An 18,407-nucleotide genomic window follows, 5' to 3' on the forward strand; every position below is an offset into this window, starting at 1 on the left:
AGCCCGGGGGCTTGTTTCTTGATCAAGCGGGCCCTGGATAGGGTCTTGAATGAGAGCGGGAGAAATTTGAACTTTAACGTCCTTGCTATGGGTGTTAATTTCTGCGGACCTGGTGTCCGGTAATTCCCCGTCTAGTCCTTGTGACTTATCTTTTACCGTTTTCTCAAATTGTTCTCGCTTTAGTTCTTCCCGTAGTGGGACTTCTGGAGAACATTGGTCTACGTTTTGATCGTCCTTCAACCCTTTGTTACCCTTGTGCTCTGACACTTTGTGTGGGTTGGGTGCAGGAACGTAGCGAACAGGTCGATTGTAGCGGTAGTCGTTTTGAAGGCGACGTACTTTACAGTTATTTCGACCGCGGCGGTTATTGGAATCATGGTTTCGTGGTAGAAACTGTTGTGGTGCGTCATCTCTCGACGCTCCAATACCTGATAATGCACCCTCTAACTGGAGTGAGTGCTCCTGGTCAAACTTCAAAACCGAGTGGTCAGGGCTCTTAGCGTTGTGAACTTTTGATGCCTCAAAAGCTGTGCTTGCAAGCTCTCTGAGTTGTAAGATAGGCAAGCCAACGTGGGCGGCAGGGCCCAAGTAGGTAATGAAGGTGGGATACATGTTCGACAGAAACATTTGTTTGAATGGTAACAGCTCTTCCATTCCTGTTTCTGTGAGTAGGCCAAAGTAAGCTGAACGAAGCCTATGATAGAAAGCTTGTGGGTGTTCGTTTCGAGCTTGTTTGACCGTGTTAGCCAGTGAGCTATCGTGTTTGCGAGTCGCAGAACCACTGAATTCTAATTTCAAAGCTGTGGCAAGTTTAGCGTAGTCATTTAGCACGTGTTGCTGTTGTAGGCGAATGAACCTCGTCACGTGTCTATTCGACGTTCGCTTCAACAGGTAAACCCTGTCAGAACCCGTAGCATTCGGGTAGCCACCCAACGCGTCCTCTATGTCAGCTAGGAACGTCTCAGTATCGTTTGGCTGACCTGGAACGGGGTCAAAGGTGGGGAAATTCTTGACGAGTTTGTCAAGGTATTCCGCGCCCAGCGGGCGGAGAGGGTTGGCTTCATCCTGTGGAGAAATTGGGGCCGACAGGCCAAGAGGAGAAGCCAAGCTTTGGCTTTTTTGGCCAAGAGGCTCCATATTACTCAGTGCCGAATGGCCAAGAGGAGAAGACTGAGGGACACATGATGGAGGCAATGTCTGAAACCTATCGTCTTCACTCCTTTGAGTACCGGACTCCGGTTGCTTGGATGGGTAGTCATGCTGTAGAGCGTGACCATTCTGGACTTCCTCCAGGTGGTACCTAAGGGTGGTCTTCTGCTGCATTGCAGAGTCCACTTGAGCGCTTAGAGTACCAATTTTGGACACGTGAGTGTCACACCTGCTCCTTTCGGTCTCAAACTTATCTGTCATGGTTTGCAGATAGAGGTCTCGAGTACGGAGCGAGAGATTCAGTGATGAGATTTCCTTTGCTTGCTTAGAAATCAATATTTCCATCCTCATCACCTGAGTTCTCTCATCATTCATTTGGTCAGCGACTTCAATAAGTTCTGCTGATTTGTCATCCAACTTTGTCATTGTGTTCATCAACTGATCGTCTTTGGTCTGCAGAATTTGGAGTAGAACATTGTTACCTTGAGTAACGTTCAACAAAACTGCCTGCATGTTATCAAATTGCGCGTTCCTGTTTGTAGATAACTCGACAGATTTATCTAGTTTGGCGTGGACTACATTGCATTTAGTTTTGGCTAAATCGAGTTGTTCCTGCAGATGACGATTTTGTTGGAGAGTTTGTGCTCGTTCATCGTCATAAGTATTTGCAATTACTTTTAATTGTTCCGATTTCAAACGCAGTTCCTCGACTAGCAGAATGTTTTCATTTCCTGCTTTTGTCAATAGTTGCTCAGTTCTCTCCACCTGTGCCCTCATGTTAGCCATGTCTTGCACGTGCTTCAGCTGTGCACTGTGGTTTTGGACCGATGCCAACCTTTGATGGCGATACATAAGTGCTAAAGTGGAGCGAACAGTCACAAAGCCTGTATTTGATGGTTGATTTTGGAGAGCGTTCGCAATTTCGGCTGTTGTTTTTCTAATGGCATAATTAGGGTTGGTATCACTGCTGAGGTCAGAGATCAATCCTTTTATGGGTGGAGGTTCACTAATTAGCGGAGGAGTGGTGACCACCTCCTTTGGTAGCTTGCACATTATTAGAAAAATTTAGAGGAAAAATGTTCCTATTTTTTTTCAATGTTTGGGTTTGGAATTCATTGGAAGCTGCAAAGACAAGTTTAATCTATTTATAGATGTTGACGAACCATCAGTACTGTACCAGTAATGTGGAAGTTGGACGTGAATGAATTTGCAAAAGCAAATTGAATTAATTAATCATTGCCAATGATTAATCCTACCTGGGTAGGCTATCTGGGTATTAAACTTGAATTAACCTGAGAGGTTGCTTCATCCAGGTTAATATGGGAAGTTTAAAAGTGTCTCATTTGATTGCAAGAACATTAAGGTATGTTCAACAATTTAACTTATTAAATTGAATGAGATGATAATCCATACAATCTCCATTGATTGGATATCATAAGTGTAAACAGTAGATCAAATGTTGGGAACACTCCCCACTATGGTACACTTCTTCCTTGGGCCGAAGCCACATGGGATTCCCGCGGGGGCGGGACTTCTGTCAGTACTGGATTACTGAATGGGTTTTGCAAAAACCAAATTTTACTGATTGATCAATTTTAATGATAAATCAAACCTGTATAGGCTATTTGGGATTTAACTTTAATTAACCTGAGAGGTTTATTCATCTAGGTTAATGTGGAAAAAGATTACAATGTCTCATTTAGAAAACTCATCAATTTGGATATTATTTAAACTTGAGAATGTAAATCTGGCAATTTCACTTATTAGTTCAATTGAATAAGACATCGATATCCGTCTGGATATCACGAGTAACGACTTGAGTGTCACCTGACTAATTATTCTGGAAGGAAAGTACTGGTGACTCTTCAAAGGTCCCTGCTGGCACACGCTGAAATCAAACGGAAGTACCCAGGGCAGGACTTTCGTTCCGCAAGTCGGATGACTTACAATGTGGCACAAAACAAAATGGCTGTTTTCCCTTTTGTTAGCTTAGCATCTCGATCAAGCTAATGCTATTTTATGCCTGAAAAATGCTCAATATAGGATTCCCTTGGCAAGGGAAAGGTTTTACTTATAACGTATTATGTTCAAACCCTTTTCGGCGATATTTGACGATGTTTTAACCGGAACTCGCGGGAAACAACGAAATGCACCGTGGTCTGCTCGCATCGAAACGCGAGAGACAGAGAGATACTTATCGCTGGTCAAGCTAATCTCTCCTAAATTTCAATCGGCTGGCTCTTTGTCCTCGCTCGAGAAATTAATAATGACCTAGCCAACACGCGTCTGAAACGCGCGAGGCAGAAATAGCCCAGCGTTTGGCCAAACGCGCTATTTCTCAGATAGCTTTATCAGCCATCATACATACATGTATAGTTTATGCTACCCACTGACTACGTCAGAGCACAACACGGAGGCTATTCTCCGGAACACACACGCACCAATAATTCCAGTCTACAATTCCCACAATGTATATAATCAACTTGGTATATTATGTAATCTGCTTTTCAATTTTATATATGCTGAATCAAAATGAAAGCTTCATCCTATTTTAGATTCCTCGCACGGGGGCTCCAAATGTCGTGTCTTTGGCTATGCCGGATTAAGTGATATGACATGCTAACTTATAAAATGATTTCTCTGTAATTAATATTACCTGATTAAGCTAATCATGTAAATGTAATTAACTAGAAAGTCGGGGCACCACGGAAGAACGTTTATAGAGCTGTTATCTTCCGAATAAGCTCTTAAAATACTTTGTAATATTTTACATCGATAGCAGTCAATATTAACCCTTGTCTTATTTTCAGTCTCATAATGAAAGTTGTAAATTCTTGGCTATCTTCACGAACCCTGGCTAACAAGTTGAATCAGCAATACAAAATTGGGTTTAATTATTTATTTACTAAATACCTAACTAATCACACAGAATTACAAATACACAGAATACAATGATGTCATACAGAAAATGTCCCGGTAGACTTAACAGATATGACGGCTGGTTACACAAAGGAAAGGGGGTTGGGCTTGAATGAAAGAGCGGGAAGATTTAGGAACAGAGAAACAGCAGCTATGCTATCGTAAATACATTATCTTATGCATTCTAAATTACCGCCCATTTGGAAAAGGAAAATGCAATAAATATTTACTCTGAGCTGCGCTTCGGTAGATTGGTCGTAGATGCTGGCCGGGTTGGCCAACAGATCTTCCTGGCCGGAAGAATGTCAATGGTGGTCAATTGGATACGTGGTGGTATCTTCGTCTGGTTGTTAGACTGGATCCGTCGTCCGTCCTTTCCTAGCCCACGTAAGCAGCGGCCGCTGCTAACTCAACGGCTAGGAAGTAGCACTTCTGTAGTGAATAAGCTCAAAGTTCATACCATTCGCCACCAAAGCTCACGCCGAGGTTGGCTTAGTTCTGTTCTTGACATGTGTGTCCTTCTAACGTAGAGGCTGCAGACCTCCCACACTGGAACAACCTGGTTATCTTTTCGTCAAAGGATTATATAGTGGAGAGGGGGAGGGAGGTGTTTCATCGTTTATAACCCCTGTCTCTTCACAGGGTTGGGCCACTGATCGAGCAGGGCACTTTCCTTATGAAAACCCAATTCTCTCATTTGGAAGCTAAAATTACATTTCATCTCCTAACAAACATTTTCAATATCAAACATTTCAATTGCATAACAATTCCATGTGACTCTGATAACTAGAGGGCGTATACTTTCTCAGGTACAGCCCATGTCGTCCTGTCATCAATCATAATGTCTCAGATGACAACTGAAATGAAATCCATACTCATTACGTTATCAAGCATATTTGCAACTGGTTTTATTAACAAAATATGTGGTACCTTTCCCCATTTGTTTGATGTTCCCAGACTCTCTATATTTAACACAGGCTATTCAAGTCCTTCAGTAGATTCAGAGAGGGGAAGGGAGAAAGGTATTTATGGGGGGGGGGGGGGGGGGGGGGTCATAAACCTTACCCACAGGCCAACGTCATGACAGTATAATGACATTCTAAAGTAGAAGCTATGGTACAGTATACTGCTTACGTTCAAAGTATCACTTCCTTACTGTAATAAAAAATGTAATGTGTGGCTCTGCCAACCTTCTCCAGAGCAGTGTTCATTACTGCTGCATCAGTTTCTGTCCCTCTCTCTTTCTCTGTCATTCACTAACTATGTTCTGTGTGTTACATTTGAATCCCCTCTCCCCACTCATCCTAGCCTCCACACTTCATTAATCCCCTCTCACTGGAGGCTGAAGAGGAGAAATAGGGGAGGGGGAGTGAGAGAGAGGGGGATATAGACAGAGAAAGTGAGAAGAGGGGAAAGGCAGTGAGAAAGTCTTTCTGAGCAGAGAGCGAGGTTAGGGGGTGGGTGGAGAGAGATGAGCAGTGTATTGGGAATGTTTTGGGTATTGGGGTGATTCTGCCTCTCTCTTAGTCTCAACCTCTCTCTGTTTTCATCAGAACTGCTCATTCCTTTCCTCACTCTCTTCCCCTCTCCCTCTCCCTCTGTTTCTGTCACTGCCTGGCTACCTCTCTGCTGCCTCTTCCTCTCTCTTCCCCTCTCCCTCTGTTTCTGCCACTGCCTGGCTACCTCTCTGCTGCCTCTTCCCCTCTTTTTACCTCTCTCCCTCTGTTGCTGCCAGCTTCTCTTCCTCTCTACCACCCCAACCTCCCTCCCTGCCCCACTCTCCTTGTTTCTCTCTCTCCCCCTCCTCCCCCTCCTCCTCCTCATCCCCTCCCTCCCTCTGTTGCTGCCCGACTTGCTCCTGACTTATCCTCCCTCCCTCTCTATTCCACTCTACCCTGCCTCTCTCTCTCCGTCTCTGTTGTTCCCTTTCTCTTTCTCTGCTCTCTATGTTCAGTGGTACAACATGAGGCAGTCTGTGGCTATCTGTCTGCTTGGACTCTCAGCTCTGCTTCACGGTGAGTGACTTTCATTCCCTCTCTCTCTGTGTGTGTTTGTGTTTGTGTGTGTGTGTATGTGTGTGTGTGTATTTGTTGTGTGTGTTTGTGTGTCTGTAGGTATGTGTCTGTCTGTGCACGTACAGCGTGTGTGTGTGTGTGTGTGTGTGTGTGTGTGTGTGTGTGTGTGTGTGTGTGTGAGAGAGAGAGAGAGAATTTACACAACTTTCTATAGACAGGGATACACGGCCATTGATATATGAGATAACTCAACCGTACAGTTCCAGCTGCATAGCAGAGAGAGAAGAGAGGAGAGGGAAAGGAACAGAGAGGGAGGAGAGAAGAGGAGCAGGAATAAAGAGAGACAACGGAGAGGAATGATCACAGAGCTTACAGATTAGGATGTTGTTCATCACAGTTGTAAAATCCAACCCTCCTGTCTTGTTTAATCCATCATTGGTTGATGTGTTCCTCTCTGCACCAGCAGCAGTGTCTTAGATGGCTGACTGTGTATTGATATGGGCATCTCCATGCCCCATGTAAAGCTCATAATGGGGAGCACATCAAAAGCTAATAGTCAATATTTTTGAGAAGTTAAGGCATACAGTGCCTTCAGAAAGTATTCAGACCCCTTGACTATTTCTACATTTTGTTACGTTCCAGGCTTATTCTAAAATGGATTAAATAAATAAAAATCCTCAACAATCTGCACACAACACCCAATAATGACAAAGCAAAAACAATTTTTGCAAATGTATAAAACATTTCCATAAGTATTCAGACCCTTTGCTATGAGACTCGAAATGGAGCTCAGGTGCATCCTGTTTCCATTGATCATCCTTGAGATGTTTCTACCACTTGATTGGAGTCCACCTGTGGTAAATTCAATTGATTGGACATGATTTGGAAAGGCACACACCTGTCTATATAAGGTCCCACAGTTGACAGTGCATGTCAGAGCAAAAACCAAGCCATGAGGTCAAAGTTATTGTCCATAGAGCTCCGAGACAGGATTGTGTTGAGGCACAGATCTGGGAAAGGGTACCAAAACATTTCTGCAGCATTGAAGGTCCCCAAGAGCACAGTGGCCTCCATCATTCTTGAATGGAAGAAGTTTGGAATCACCAAGACTCTTCCTAGAGGTGGCCACTTGGCCAAACTGAGCAATCGGGGGAGAAGGGCCTTGGTCAGGGAGGTGACCAAGAATCCGATGGTCACTCTGACAAAGCTCCAAAGTCCCTCTGTGGAGATGGGAGAACCTTCCAGAAGGACAACCATCTCTGCAGAACTCCACCAATCAGGCCTTTATGGTAGAGTGGCCAGACGGAAGCCACTCCTCAGTAAAAGGCACACGACAGCACGCTTGGAGTTTGTCAAAAGGCACCTAAAGGACTCTCAGACCATGAGAAACAAGATTCTCTGGTCTGATGAAACCAAGATTGAACTGTTTGGCCTTAATGCCAAGCGTCATGTCTGGAGGAAACCTGGCACCATCCCAACAGTGGCACCATCATGCTGTGGGGATGTTTTTCAGAGGCAGGGACTGAGAGACTAGTCAGAATGGAGGGAAAGATGAACAGAGGAAAGTACAGAGAGATCCTTGATGAAAACCTACTCCAGAGTGCTCAGGACCTCAGATTGCAGCGAAGGTTCACCTTCCAACAGGACAACAACCATAAGCACAGAGCCAAGACAATGCAGGAGTGGCTTCAGGACAAGTCTCTGAAAGTCCTTGAGTGGCCCAGCCAGAGCCCGGACTTGAACCTGATCGAACATCTCTGGAGAGACTAGAAAATAGCTCTGCTGCAACACTCCCCATCCAACCTGACAGCGCTTGAGAGGATCTGCAGAGAAAAATGGGAGAAACTCCCCAAATACAGCTGTGTCAAGCTTGTAGTGTCATACGCAAGAAGACCCAAGGCTGTAATTGCTGATAAAGGTGCTTCAACAAAGTACTGAGTAAAGGGTCTAAAAAGTTATTTAAATGTGATATTTCCATTTTTTTTAAATCTGTTTTTGCTTTGTCATTATTGGGTGTTGTGTATAGATTGATGAGGGGAAAACAATAATTTAATCAATTTTAGAATAAGGGTAACATAACAAAATGTGGAAAAAGTCAAGGGGTCTGAATACTTCCCGAATGCACTGTATACTGTACTGTATGTGGGCCTACAATCCCTTGTTAGACATTGCTACAGAATTTGATCAACTGCACAGATACATTAAGTCTGATACAGTTGTGAAACAGGAATGAGTGAAGTCAGTCCACGATGGAGCTGCTAGAAGTGAGGTTCCTGGTCTGTCTGTCTGTCTGTCTGTCTGTCTGTCTGTCTGTCTGTCTGTCTGTCTGTCTGTCTGTCTGTCTGTCTGTCTGTCTGTCTGTCTGTCTGTCTGTCTGTGTGGAGTGTGTTAGTGTTTAATGTGTCACTATTTGAAGGACTCAAGCAGACGTTTTAACGGCCACAGAAAATACTCTTGTCTGTTACTGATCGAGTCACTTAACAATTAACGGGCCTGTCTGGATACTTTCTCCCTCTCTTCACTCTCTCTCCACTTAATTCTCCTATTTCTCCCTCTCTTTCTCCCTCTCTTCACTCTCTCTCCACTTAATTCTCCTATTTCTCCCTCTCTTTCTCCCTCTCTTCACTCTCTCTCCACTTAATTCTCCTATTTCTCCCTCTCTTTCTCCCTCTCTTCACTCTCTCTCCGCTTGATTCTCCTATTTCTCCCTCTCTTTCTCCCTCTCTTCACTCTCTCTCCGCTTGATTCTCCTTCTCTCACCTCATCTTTCTCCCTCTCTTCACTCTCTCTCTTCTTGATTCTCCTCATTCTCCTTCTCTAGCCTCATCTTTCGCCCTCTCAACACTCTCTCCTCTTGATTCTCCTCTTTCTCCTTCTCTTGCCTCATCTTTCTCCCTCTCTTCACTCTCTCTTCTTGATTCTCCTCTTTCTCCTTCTCTTGCCTCATCTTTCTCCCTCTCTTCACTCTCTCCTCTTGATTCTCCTCTTTCACCCTCTTTTCACATCCCGCCCCCTGCCTCTTCCAGTCATATATAAAGCTCTGTACTCGTTTTCAAAGCAGCTTTGTTTAAAACGATTTGAAACGTTCCATTCAGATGATCTCTTCTTTTTTTTGTGTATTTCTTCTCATCATGTTTTTATTATTCTCACTCCCTTCTGTATTCATATCTTCTTCTCCTACAGCTCATCTCTTCCCCGTTTTAGATATTCTTCATCTCTATCGGTGCAATCACATCTTTCACTCTCCTGCTTTTCTATATATTTCTCTCTCTCATTTTCCTTCTATTTCGGGAATGTAGCTGTCTCTTTATAACTGTCAGTTTTCTCTCCTCTGCTCCACTGTCTTCCAACCCCCTCATTGCCCTCTCTCTCTCCTGCTCTCCTCCCTCATCCTCATCCCTTTCCCTCCTTTCTGCTCCTTATCCCCGTCCCCCTCTCTCTCCCTCCCCCTCTCTCAGTGTCTGAGCAGGGTCCCCACCAGCGTAATCTATTGCGGGATCTACTGAGGGACTATAACCGTATGGAGAGACCTGTTGCCAATGACTCTCTACCACTCACTGTCCGATTCTCCTACACTCTCTTACAAGTCATGAATGTGGTACGCTACCATGTTCTCTTACGCACACATTCATATAAACACACAAGCACACACACTAATTGAACTGTCTTCATCTTATTCCAGGATGAGAAAAACCAGATCCTCACCACTAATGCCTGGCTTCAGATGGTGAGGATGACCCTGCATGTCTGTGTGTGTCCATGCATGTGTGTCCATGTTTATGTGTGTGTCCATGTTTATGTGTGTGTCCATGCATGTGTGTCCATGTTTATGTGTGTGTCCATGTTTATGTGTGTGTCCATGCGTGGTTGTGTGTGTGCGCGTGCGCATTTGTGTTTCTCCTTGTAACCTTAACAATTGATTAACTGATTGACTGGATTTATATAGCAATGGTTTGACCACTACCTTCAGTGGAACCAGTCAGAGTACCCAGGAGTGAAAACCCTTCGCTTCACTACTGACCAGGTCTGGATACCTGATATACTACTGTACAACAGGTGGGTAGGACACACACACACACACACACACACACACACACACACACACACCTTGCTGATCTTTCTTTTTTGTCCTCAGTGCCCATGATAAATTTGATGCCACCTTTAAGAGCTATGTGCTGGTCAACTCCAGTGGCTTCTGTGAGTACCTACCTCCAGGTAAGTCTATAGATCAACCTTTCTCTCTTTTTATTCTTCCCTGACCTTCCCCTCTCTCATTTTAGGGATATTCACTCATAGTTTCACATAGACATACCGGTAATGCACTTCTCTTTCAATGTCTGTTTCATCTTCTCTCTTCTCTCATTCCCTCTCTCCTACGCTCTCACCTTCCCCCTCTCTGTCCCAGGTATTTTCAGCAGTGCGTGTAATGTGGACGTGCGTTGGTTTCCCTTTGACGTCCAGCACTGTGAGCTGAAGTTTGGCTCGTGGACGTTTGACGGCTGGCTGCTGGACCTCCAGATGCAGGAGGCTGACCTGTCAGGATACATGTCCAATGGAGAGTGGGAACTGCTGGGTGAGAGAGCTCTGTCTGCCCCCGACCCAGGTTGTCCCTCCTCCTTTACCCTCCCTCTTCTTTTCCATCCCTCTTGTATCTCTCTCTCCTCCATATTACTTTCTAATCTCTCACTTCCTCTTTCCTCCCCCCTCTTGTAGGTGTACCAGGTGATCGTCATGAGATATTTTACGAGTGCTGTACAGAGCCCTACTCTGACGTGACATTTGTTGTGACCCTACGGCGGAGAACTCTGTTCTACGCTCTCAACCTCCTCGTCCCCTGTGTTCTCATCTCCTCCTTGACACTGCTGTTGTTCATACTGCCAGCCCAATCGGGGGAGAAGATCGGTCTGGGTGAGGAGAGGGGGAGGAGGATAAGAGGGGGAAAGCGGGAGATGGAGGACAGGGGGAGGGGGATAAAAGGGAGCAGGGATGGAGACAGGAGAGATGTTGGCGGTGAAAAGGGGAGGGCTGAGGCGCTCTCTCCCTCTCTTTCCTCTCTTTTCTTCGTACCTGACCTCTCTCTTTTACTGTTTCTGTGTCAGTAATTCTGCAGCGTTCCAAGAAAAAATGTTTACGATCAGAAAGACAGAGAGCAGAGGGGAGGGACAGAGATGGAGGGAGAGAAGGGGGGGCAGGGAGGTGAGGGACAGAGATGGAGGGAGAGAAGGGGGGCAGGGAGGTGAGGGACATTGATAGAGGGAGAGAAGGGGCGGGGAGGTGAGGGACATTGATAGAGGGAGAGAAGGGGGGCAGGGAGGTGAGGGACATTGATAGAGGGAGAGAAGGGGGGCAGGGAGGTGAGGGACAGTGATAGAGGGAGAGAAGGGGGGCAGGGAGGTGAGGGACAGTGATAGAGGGAGAGAAGGGGGGTGGGGAGGTGAGGGACAGTGATAGAGGGAGAGAAGGGGGGGTGGGGAGGTGAGGGACAGTGATAGAGGGAGAGAAGGGGCGGGGAGGTGAGGTGAAGGACAGTGATAGAGGGAGTGAAGGGGGGCGGGGAGGTGAGGGACAGTGATAGAGGGAGAGAAGGGGGGCAGGGAGGTGAGGGACAGTGATAGAGGAAGAGAAGGGAGGGCAGGGAGGTGAGGGACAGTGATAGAGGGAGAGAAGGGGGGCGGGGAGGTGAGGGACAGTGATAGAGGGAGAGAAGGGACGCGGGGAGGTGAGGGACAGTGATAGAGGGAGAGAAGGGGGGCGGGGAAGTGAGGGACAGTGATAGAGGGAGAGAAGGGGGGCGGGGAGGTGAGGGACAGTGATAGAGGGAGAGAAGGGGTGGGGAGGTGAGGGACAGTGATAGAGGGAGAGAAGGGGGGCGGGGAAGTGAGGGACAGTGATAGAGGGAGAGAAGGGGGGCGGGGAGGTGAGGGACAGTGATAGAGGGAGAGAAGGGGCGGGGAGGTGAGGGACAGTGATAGAGGGAGAGAAGGGGCGGGGAAGTGAGGGACAGTGATAGAGGGAGAGAAGGGGGGCGGGGAGGTGAGGGACAGTGATAGAGGGAGAGAAGGGGGGCGGGGAAGTGAGGGACAGTGATAGAGGGAGAGAAGGGGGCGGGGAAGTGAGGGACAGTGATAGAGGGAGAGAAGGGGGGCGGGGAGGTGAGGGACAGTGATAGAGGGAGAGAAGGGGGGCGGGGAAGTGAGGGACAGTGATAGAGGGAGAGAAGGGGGGCGGGGAGGTGAGGGACAGTGATAGAGGGAGAGAAGGGGCAGGGAGGTGAGGGACAGTGATAGAGGGAGAGAAGGGGGGCGGGGAGGTGAGGGACAGTGATAGAGGGAGAGAAGGGGTGGGGAGGTGAGGGACAGTGATAGAGGGAGAGAAGGGGGGCAGGGAGGTGAGGGACAGGGATAGAGGGAGAGAAGGGGGCAGGGAGGTGAGGGACAGTGATAGAGGGAGAGAAGGGGCGGGGAGGTGAGGGACAGTGATAGAGGGAGAGAAGGGGGGCAGGGAGGTGAGGGACAGTGATAGAGGGAGAGAAGGGGGGCAGGGAGGTGAGGGACAGTGATAGAGGGAGAGAAGGGGGGCAGGGAGGTGAGGGACATTGATAGAGGGAGAGAAGGGGGGCAGGGAGGTGAGGGACAGTGATAGAGGGAGAGAAGGGGGGCAGGGAGGGGAGGGACAGTGATAGAGGGAGAGAAGGGGGCAGGGAGGTGATGGACAGTGATAGAGGGAGAGAAGGGGCGGGGAGGTGAGGGACAGTGATAGAGGGAGAGAAGGGGTGGGGAGGTGAGGGACAGTGATAGAGGGAGAGAAGGGGGGCGGGGAGGTGAGGGACAGTGATAGAGGGAGAGAAGGGGGGCAGGGAGGTGAGGCACAGTGATAGGGGAAGAGAAGAGGGGTGGGGAGCGGAGCAGAGCAGAGGGACAGCGATGGGGAGAGAGAAGGAGAGTGTGGAGGGGAAGGACAGAGATGGAGGGAGAGATGGATGGGTGAGGTGAGTTGGCAGAGAGATGGAGAATTGTACTACCCAGTGTAATAATATCCTATTCCCCATCTCTCTCTCCAGGCATTACAATTCTTCTCTCTCTGACTGTCTTCATGTTGCTGGTGGCTGAGATTATGCCAGCTACCTCAGACTCCATACCACTGATAGGTCAGTGAATGTGTGTGTGTGTATGCAAGTGTGTGCGCATGCATGGTGTGCGTACGCATTTAACTAGCCTGCTAATATATACAGTGACTTCGGAAAGTATTCAGACCCCTTGAATTTTTCCACATTTTGTTAGGTTACAGCCTTATTATAAAATTTAGGAAATCGTTTTTTCCCCCTCATCAATTTACACACAATATCCCATAATGACAAAACAAAAACAGGTTTTTAGAAATGTTTGCTAATTTATAAATATCAAATTTACATAAGTATTCAGACCCTTTACTCAGTACTTTGTTGGAGCACCTTTGGCAGTGATTACAGCATTGAGTCTTGGTTATGACACTACAAGCTTGGCACAGCTGTATTTTGGGAGTTTCTCCCATTCTTCTCTGCAGATCCTCTCAAGCTCTGTCAGGATGGATGGGGAGCATTGCTGCACAGCTATTTACAGGTCTCTCCAGAGATGTTCGATCAGGTTCAAGTCCGGGCTCTGGCTGGGCCACTCAAGGACATTCAGAGACTTTACCCGAAGCCACTCTTGATTGCTCGCACCTGTGCACTTATGAAGGCTTCCTGGCAGAGCGCAGCCCTGACCCTGTTGGTGCTGCCCCCTGGGGATGGAGTGTGGAAGTGGTAGTGGTAGTGTCTAATCATGCTCCTAAGACCTAATCTACGAAACCTATTCCATTACAGTGTGTATAATACTGTCTCCATCCTAGGTCAGTATTTTGTGAGCACCATGGTTACCGTAGGGATGTCAGTGGTGGCGACTGTAGTTGTACTTCAGTACCATCACCACGACCCCAACAGTGGAGACATGCCTCAATGGGTGAGGCTCTCAGTCTGTCTACTGATTCTGAAGTGTATCTGTGACTGTCTGTGTGTTCCTCTCATATCTGTGAATGTCTGGACCTTGTGTGCATCCTGTCCTTTTCTATCAGGTGCAGTTGGTTCTGCTGCAGTACATTACCTGGTTCCTCTTATCTATGTGTGTGTGTCCTCTCCCTATCTCTGTTTCTTCTGCCACAATGGGTCCCTGGGTCCTCTTGCCTACTCTCTCTCTGTGTGTGTCTCTCAGGTTGAGTTGGTTCTACTCCAGTGGGTTCCCTGGTTTCTGAGGATTAAACGTCCAGGAGAGTGGGGTGAGCTCACACCCCACCACAGCCCCTCCAACCCCCAGACCAAGACCTGCTTCTCTCCCCCTACCACCACCACCACCCCAGCCCCCTCCACCCTCCCCCAGAGCCTCACCTCTCTGCAGGCCAGTCTAAGCCAGCTCAGCCAGCCCCTACCACACCCACCGTCCAACCCAACCCTCCAGTCCTATCCCAACCATAACCCAAACGTCCAGCCTAATATCCACCTTAACCCCAATCTCCCCTCCACCCCCCACCCTCAGTCCAATGGACACCGGCCCTACATTGGCTTCCAGAGTCCTCTTGAACCAAACCCTGCTGCCACCTGGAGAGGAGGAGGAGGAAGGGGTTCTGACCCCTCAGGCTCCAGCTGTGTGGAGGCTGGGGCTGGAGCAGTAGGAGCGGGTGCATGCCATGCCCAGGCCGGGGTGTTTCAGGCTGGGGTTGTGAAGGCCCAGCTTCAGGCCCTGCTGGCGGAGGTGCAGTTCCTGGCTAATCGTTTCCGTGAGCAGGACCGCAGGGTGAGCGTGGCTGAGAAGTGGCAGTTTGCAGCGGCGGTCATCGACCGTCTGTGTCTGGTGGGGTTCAGTGTGTTCAACATCATCTGTACCATCACCATCCTCATGGCCGCACCCAACTTTGTGGAGGCCGCCTCCAAGGACTTCTTCTGAGAACGAGAGAGGGGGAAGAGGAGGGAGGGGGAAGAGGAGAGAGGGGGAAGAGGAGAGAGGGGGAAGAGGAGAGAGGGGGAAGAGGAGAGAGGGGGAAGAGGAGAGAGGGGGAAGAGGAGGGATGGGGAAGAGGAGAGAGGGGGAAGAGGAGGGATGGGGAAGAGGAGAGAGGGGGAAGAGGAGGGAGGGGGAAGAGGAGAGAGGAGGGAGGAGAGAGGAGGGATGGGGAAGAGGAAGGAGGGGGAAGAGGAGGGAGGAGGGAGGAGAGAGGGGGAAGAGGAGGGATGGGGAAGAGGAGAGAGGGGGAAGAGGGGAGAGCGGGAGGAGGGGAGAGGGGGAAGAGGAGGGAGTGGGAAGAGGAGAGAGGGGGAAGAGGAGGGAGGAGGGAGGAGAGAGGGGGAAGAGGAGGGAGGGGGAAGAGGAAGGAGGGGGAAGAGGAGAGAGGGGGAAGAGGAGGGATGGGGAAGAGGAAGGAGGGGGAAGAGGAGGGAGGAGGGAGGAGAGAGGGGGAAGAGGAGGGATGGGGAAGAGGAGAGAGGGGGAAGAGGGGAGAGGGGGAAGAGAAGGGAGGAGAGGGGAGAGGGGGAAGAGGGGAGAGGGGGAAGAGGGGAGAGGGGGAAGAGGAGGGAGTGGGAAGAGGAGAGAGGGGGAAGAGGAGAGAGGAGAGAAGAGGAGGAAGAGGAGGGAAGGGGAGAGAGGGGGAAGAGAAGGGAGGAGAGGGGAGAGGGGGAAGAGGAGAGAGGGGGAAGAGGAGGGAGGAGAGGGGGAAGAGGAGGAAGAGGAGGGAGGAGAGGGGGAAGAGGAGGGAGGAGAGGGGGGAAGAGGAGGGAGGAGAGGGGAGAGGGGGAAGAGGAGGGAGGAGAGGGGGAAGAGGAGGAAGAGGAGAGAGGGGGAAGAGGAGGGAGGAGAGGGGGGAGGGGGAAGAGGAAGGAGGAGAGGGGAGAGGGGGAAGAGGAGGGAGGAGAGTGGGAAGAGGAGGGAGGAGAGGGGAGAGGGGGAAGAGGAGGGAGGAGAGGGGAGAGGGGGAAGAGGAGGGAGGGGGAAGAGGAGGGAGGGAAGAGGAGGGAGGAGAGGGGAGAGGGGGAAGAGGAGGGAGGAGAGGGGAGAGGGGGAAGAGGAGGGAGGGGGAAGAGGAGGGAGGAGAGGACCGTTGCTATCTTAATGGTCCATGGCTGTACAGACTTACCATGTGGAAACTGGACAGTCACTTGAGTTGCTTGTCACCTCATCATGTTACGAAAAGTGAACTTGTGATTCTACATGGTAGAACTGTTTTAAATACTGCTGTTCATCTGAACTTTGTGGCTATGGATAAGAGTGTCACCTTAACGGTTAAAACGTCAGTATAAATCAGATAGGTGGTCTGCCCAAATTCAAAGTGCTTACTGTGCCTTTCTTCTGTCTTCTGGGTATTCATGCCCAGTTTGGCTAATGGAGGGAGTTATGTGTCCAGTCCTTCACTGATAATGATGTTATTGTCCTTTGGCCATATGTTAATGAATGTGATATGATGGTGAGAATTGGACAGAGTGGTCCGAGCTCAAACTGGGCTGGCCTCAGCTCAGCACTGCTGCAGCCAAAAGAACCACACACAGACGTACACACAGACGTGTGAATTATTCACAAAAAACATGTTCATTTTGGCACCAGATTCTGGCAAGAGAAACTTTCTCTGTTCCCTCTCTCTCACTGTCACTTTCTAATAATACTTTTAATAAATAAAACATAACTGGTTGTTGACAGACTGGAGGAACTACAATAGGTGTCAGTCTACGTTTTGCATCTCAAAATAAATAAATCGTATTTTCTACATGGTCTCCCTCCGATCGAAGAGGAGTTAACAGGGACGCAGAGGGAGAGGTGGAGGAAGGGAAAGAGAGGGAGAGATGCAGAGACAGAGACAGAGAGAGAGAGGCAGAGGCAGAGGCAGAGATATGGGATAGAGATAGGCAGAGAGAGATTGAGTGATGCATTGTGAGATAGGGAGAGAACGAGAGAGAGACATGTAGAGGGGAGAAGAGGGGGGGGGGGGGGGTAGAGGAAAGTGCTGACAACGCAAGTGGTAGAGAAACAGTGTTTTAACTGATTGGTCGTTAATGGAGGAGGGGACTAGGGGGAGAGGGTGATTGGCGATTCTATATCTGACAGCAGTACTAAACAGCTTCAATGTAGCGTTATGAGCGAGACAGGGCCTTATTGAGCGGACAGAGAAAAAAAGGTTGAACACATACAGTGCCTTCAGAAAGTATTCAAACACCTTGACGACTTCCACATTTTGTTGTGTTACACCCTGAATTCAAAATATAGTTTCTCACCCATCTACACACATAATGACAAAGTGAAAACATTTTTGATTACAGCTGTGAGTCTCTCTGGGTAAGTCTCTAAGAGCTTTCCACACCTGGATTTTTCTTTTCAAAAGTCTTCAAGTTCTGTCAAATTGGTTGTTGGTCATTGCTAGACAACCAGTTTGAGGTCTGTAACTCGGCTACTCAGAAACATTCACTTCTTATTGGTAAGCAACTCCAGTGTATAATATTTGACCATATGTTTTATGTTATTGTCCTGCTGAAAGGTGAATTCATCTCCCAGTGTCTGGTGGAAAGCAGACTGAACCAGGTTTTCCTCTAGGATTTTTCCTGTGCTTGGCTCCATTCCATTTCTTTTTTTATCCTGAACCACCCGCCCCCAGTAATGTGTTGTATTGGATTTGCCCCAAATATTCAGGACAAAAAGTTAATTGTTTTGCCACAATACATTTTTGCAGTATTACTTAAGCAGCTTGTTGCAAACAGGGCGCTTGTTTTGGAAAATGTTGTTCTGTTCAGGCTACCTTCTTGTCCCTCTGTCAATTAGATAAGTATTGTGGAGTAACTACAATGTTGTTTATCCATCCTCAGTTTTCTCCTATCACAGCCCTTAAACTCTGTAACTGTTTTAAAGTCGCCATTGGCCTCATGGTGAAATCCCTGAATGGTTTCCTTCCTCTCCACCAACTGAGTTATGAAGGACGCCTGTATTTTTGTAGTGACTGGGTGTATTGATACACCATCCAAAGTGTAATTAATAACTTCACCATGATCAAAGGGATATTCAATGTCCAGAACAGACAATGGGAGGCACACAGTACTACAGTACATGGACCCATGGCTACAACTCTATTCCACATCAGGTAACTGATGCAAGCAGTAGGATTAGATTTAAAAAACAGATAAAAATACACCTTATGGAACAGCGGGGGCTGTGAAGATACACACACAGACACATGATAACACACACTCTACACACACGTACACATGGATTTTGTATTGTAGATATGTGATAGTAGAGTAGTGGCCTGAGGGAACACACTTAATATGTTGTGAACAGT

The 18,407-nt window shown here is 48.2% G+C and overlaps 1 protein-coding gene across 2 annotated transcripts; it reads left to right on the forward strand.

The window, feature by feature from the left end:
- The first annotated feature begins 5,621 nt into the window (after positions 1–5,621).
- Positions 5,622–15,072, forward strand: LOC106605887 (neuronal acetylcholine receptor subunit alpha-7-like). 2 transcript variants are annotated; one of them, XM_082975590.1, is made up of 9 exons: positions 5,622–6,083; positions 9,766–9,810; positions 10,030–10,139; positions 10,219–10,298; positions 10,489–10,656; positions 10,797–10,991; positions 13,144–13,230; positions 13,950–14,059; positions 14,309–15,072. In XM_082975590.1, exons 2-9 carry the CDS (start codon positions 9,808–9,810, stop codon positions 15,035–15,037), a joined length of 1,482 nt encoding a protein of 493 aa, XP_082831716.1. In that variant the 5' UTR covers positions 5,622–6,083; positions 9,766–9,807; the 3' UTR covers positions 15,038–15,072. The 2 variants fall into 2 exon arrangements, with proteins under 2 accessions (XP_082831716.1, XP_082831715.1); XM_082975589.1 differs by lacking the exon at positions 5,622–6,083 and adding an exon at positions 9,519–9,681.
- Positions 15,073–18,407: the final 3,335 nt, after the last annotated feature.

This window comes from Salmo salar, chromosome 05 (assembly GCF_965601325.2).
Source record: "Salmo salar chromosome 05, fSalSal1, whole genome shotgun sequence".
NCBI classification, from domain to species: domain Eukaryota; kingdom Metazoa; phylum Chordata; class Actinopteri; order Salmoniformes; family Salmonidae; genus Salmo; species Salmo salar.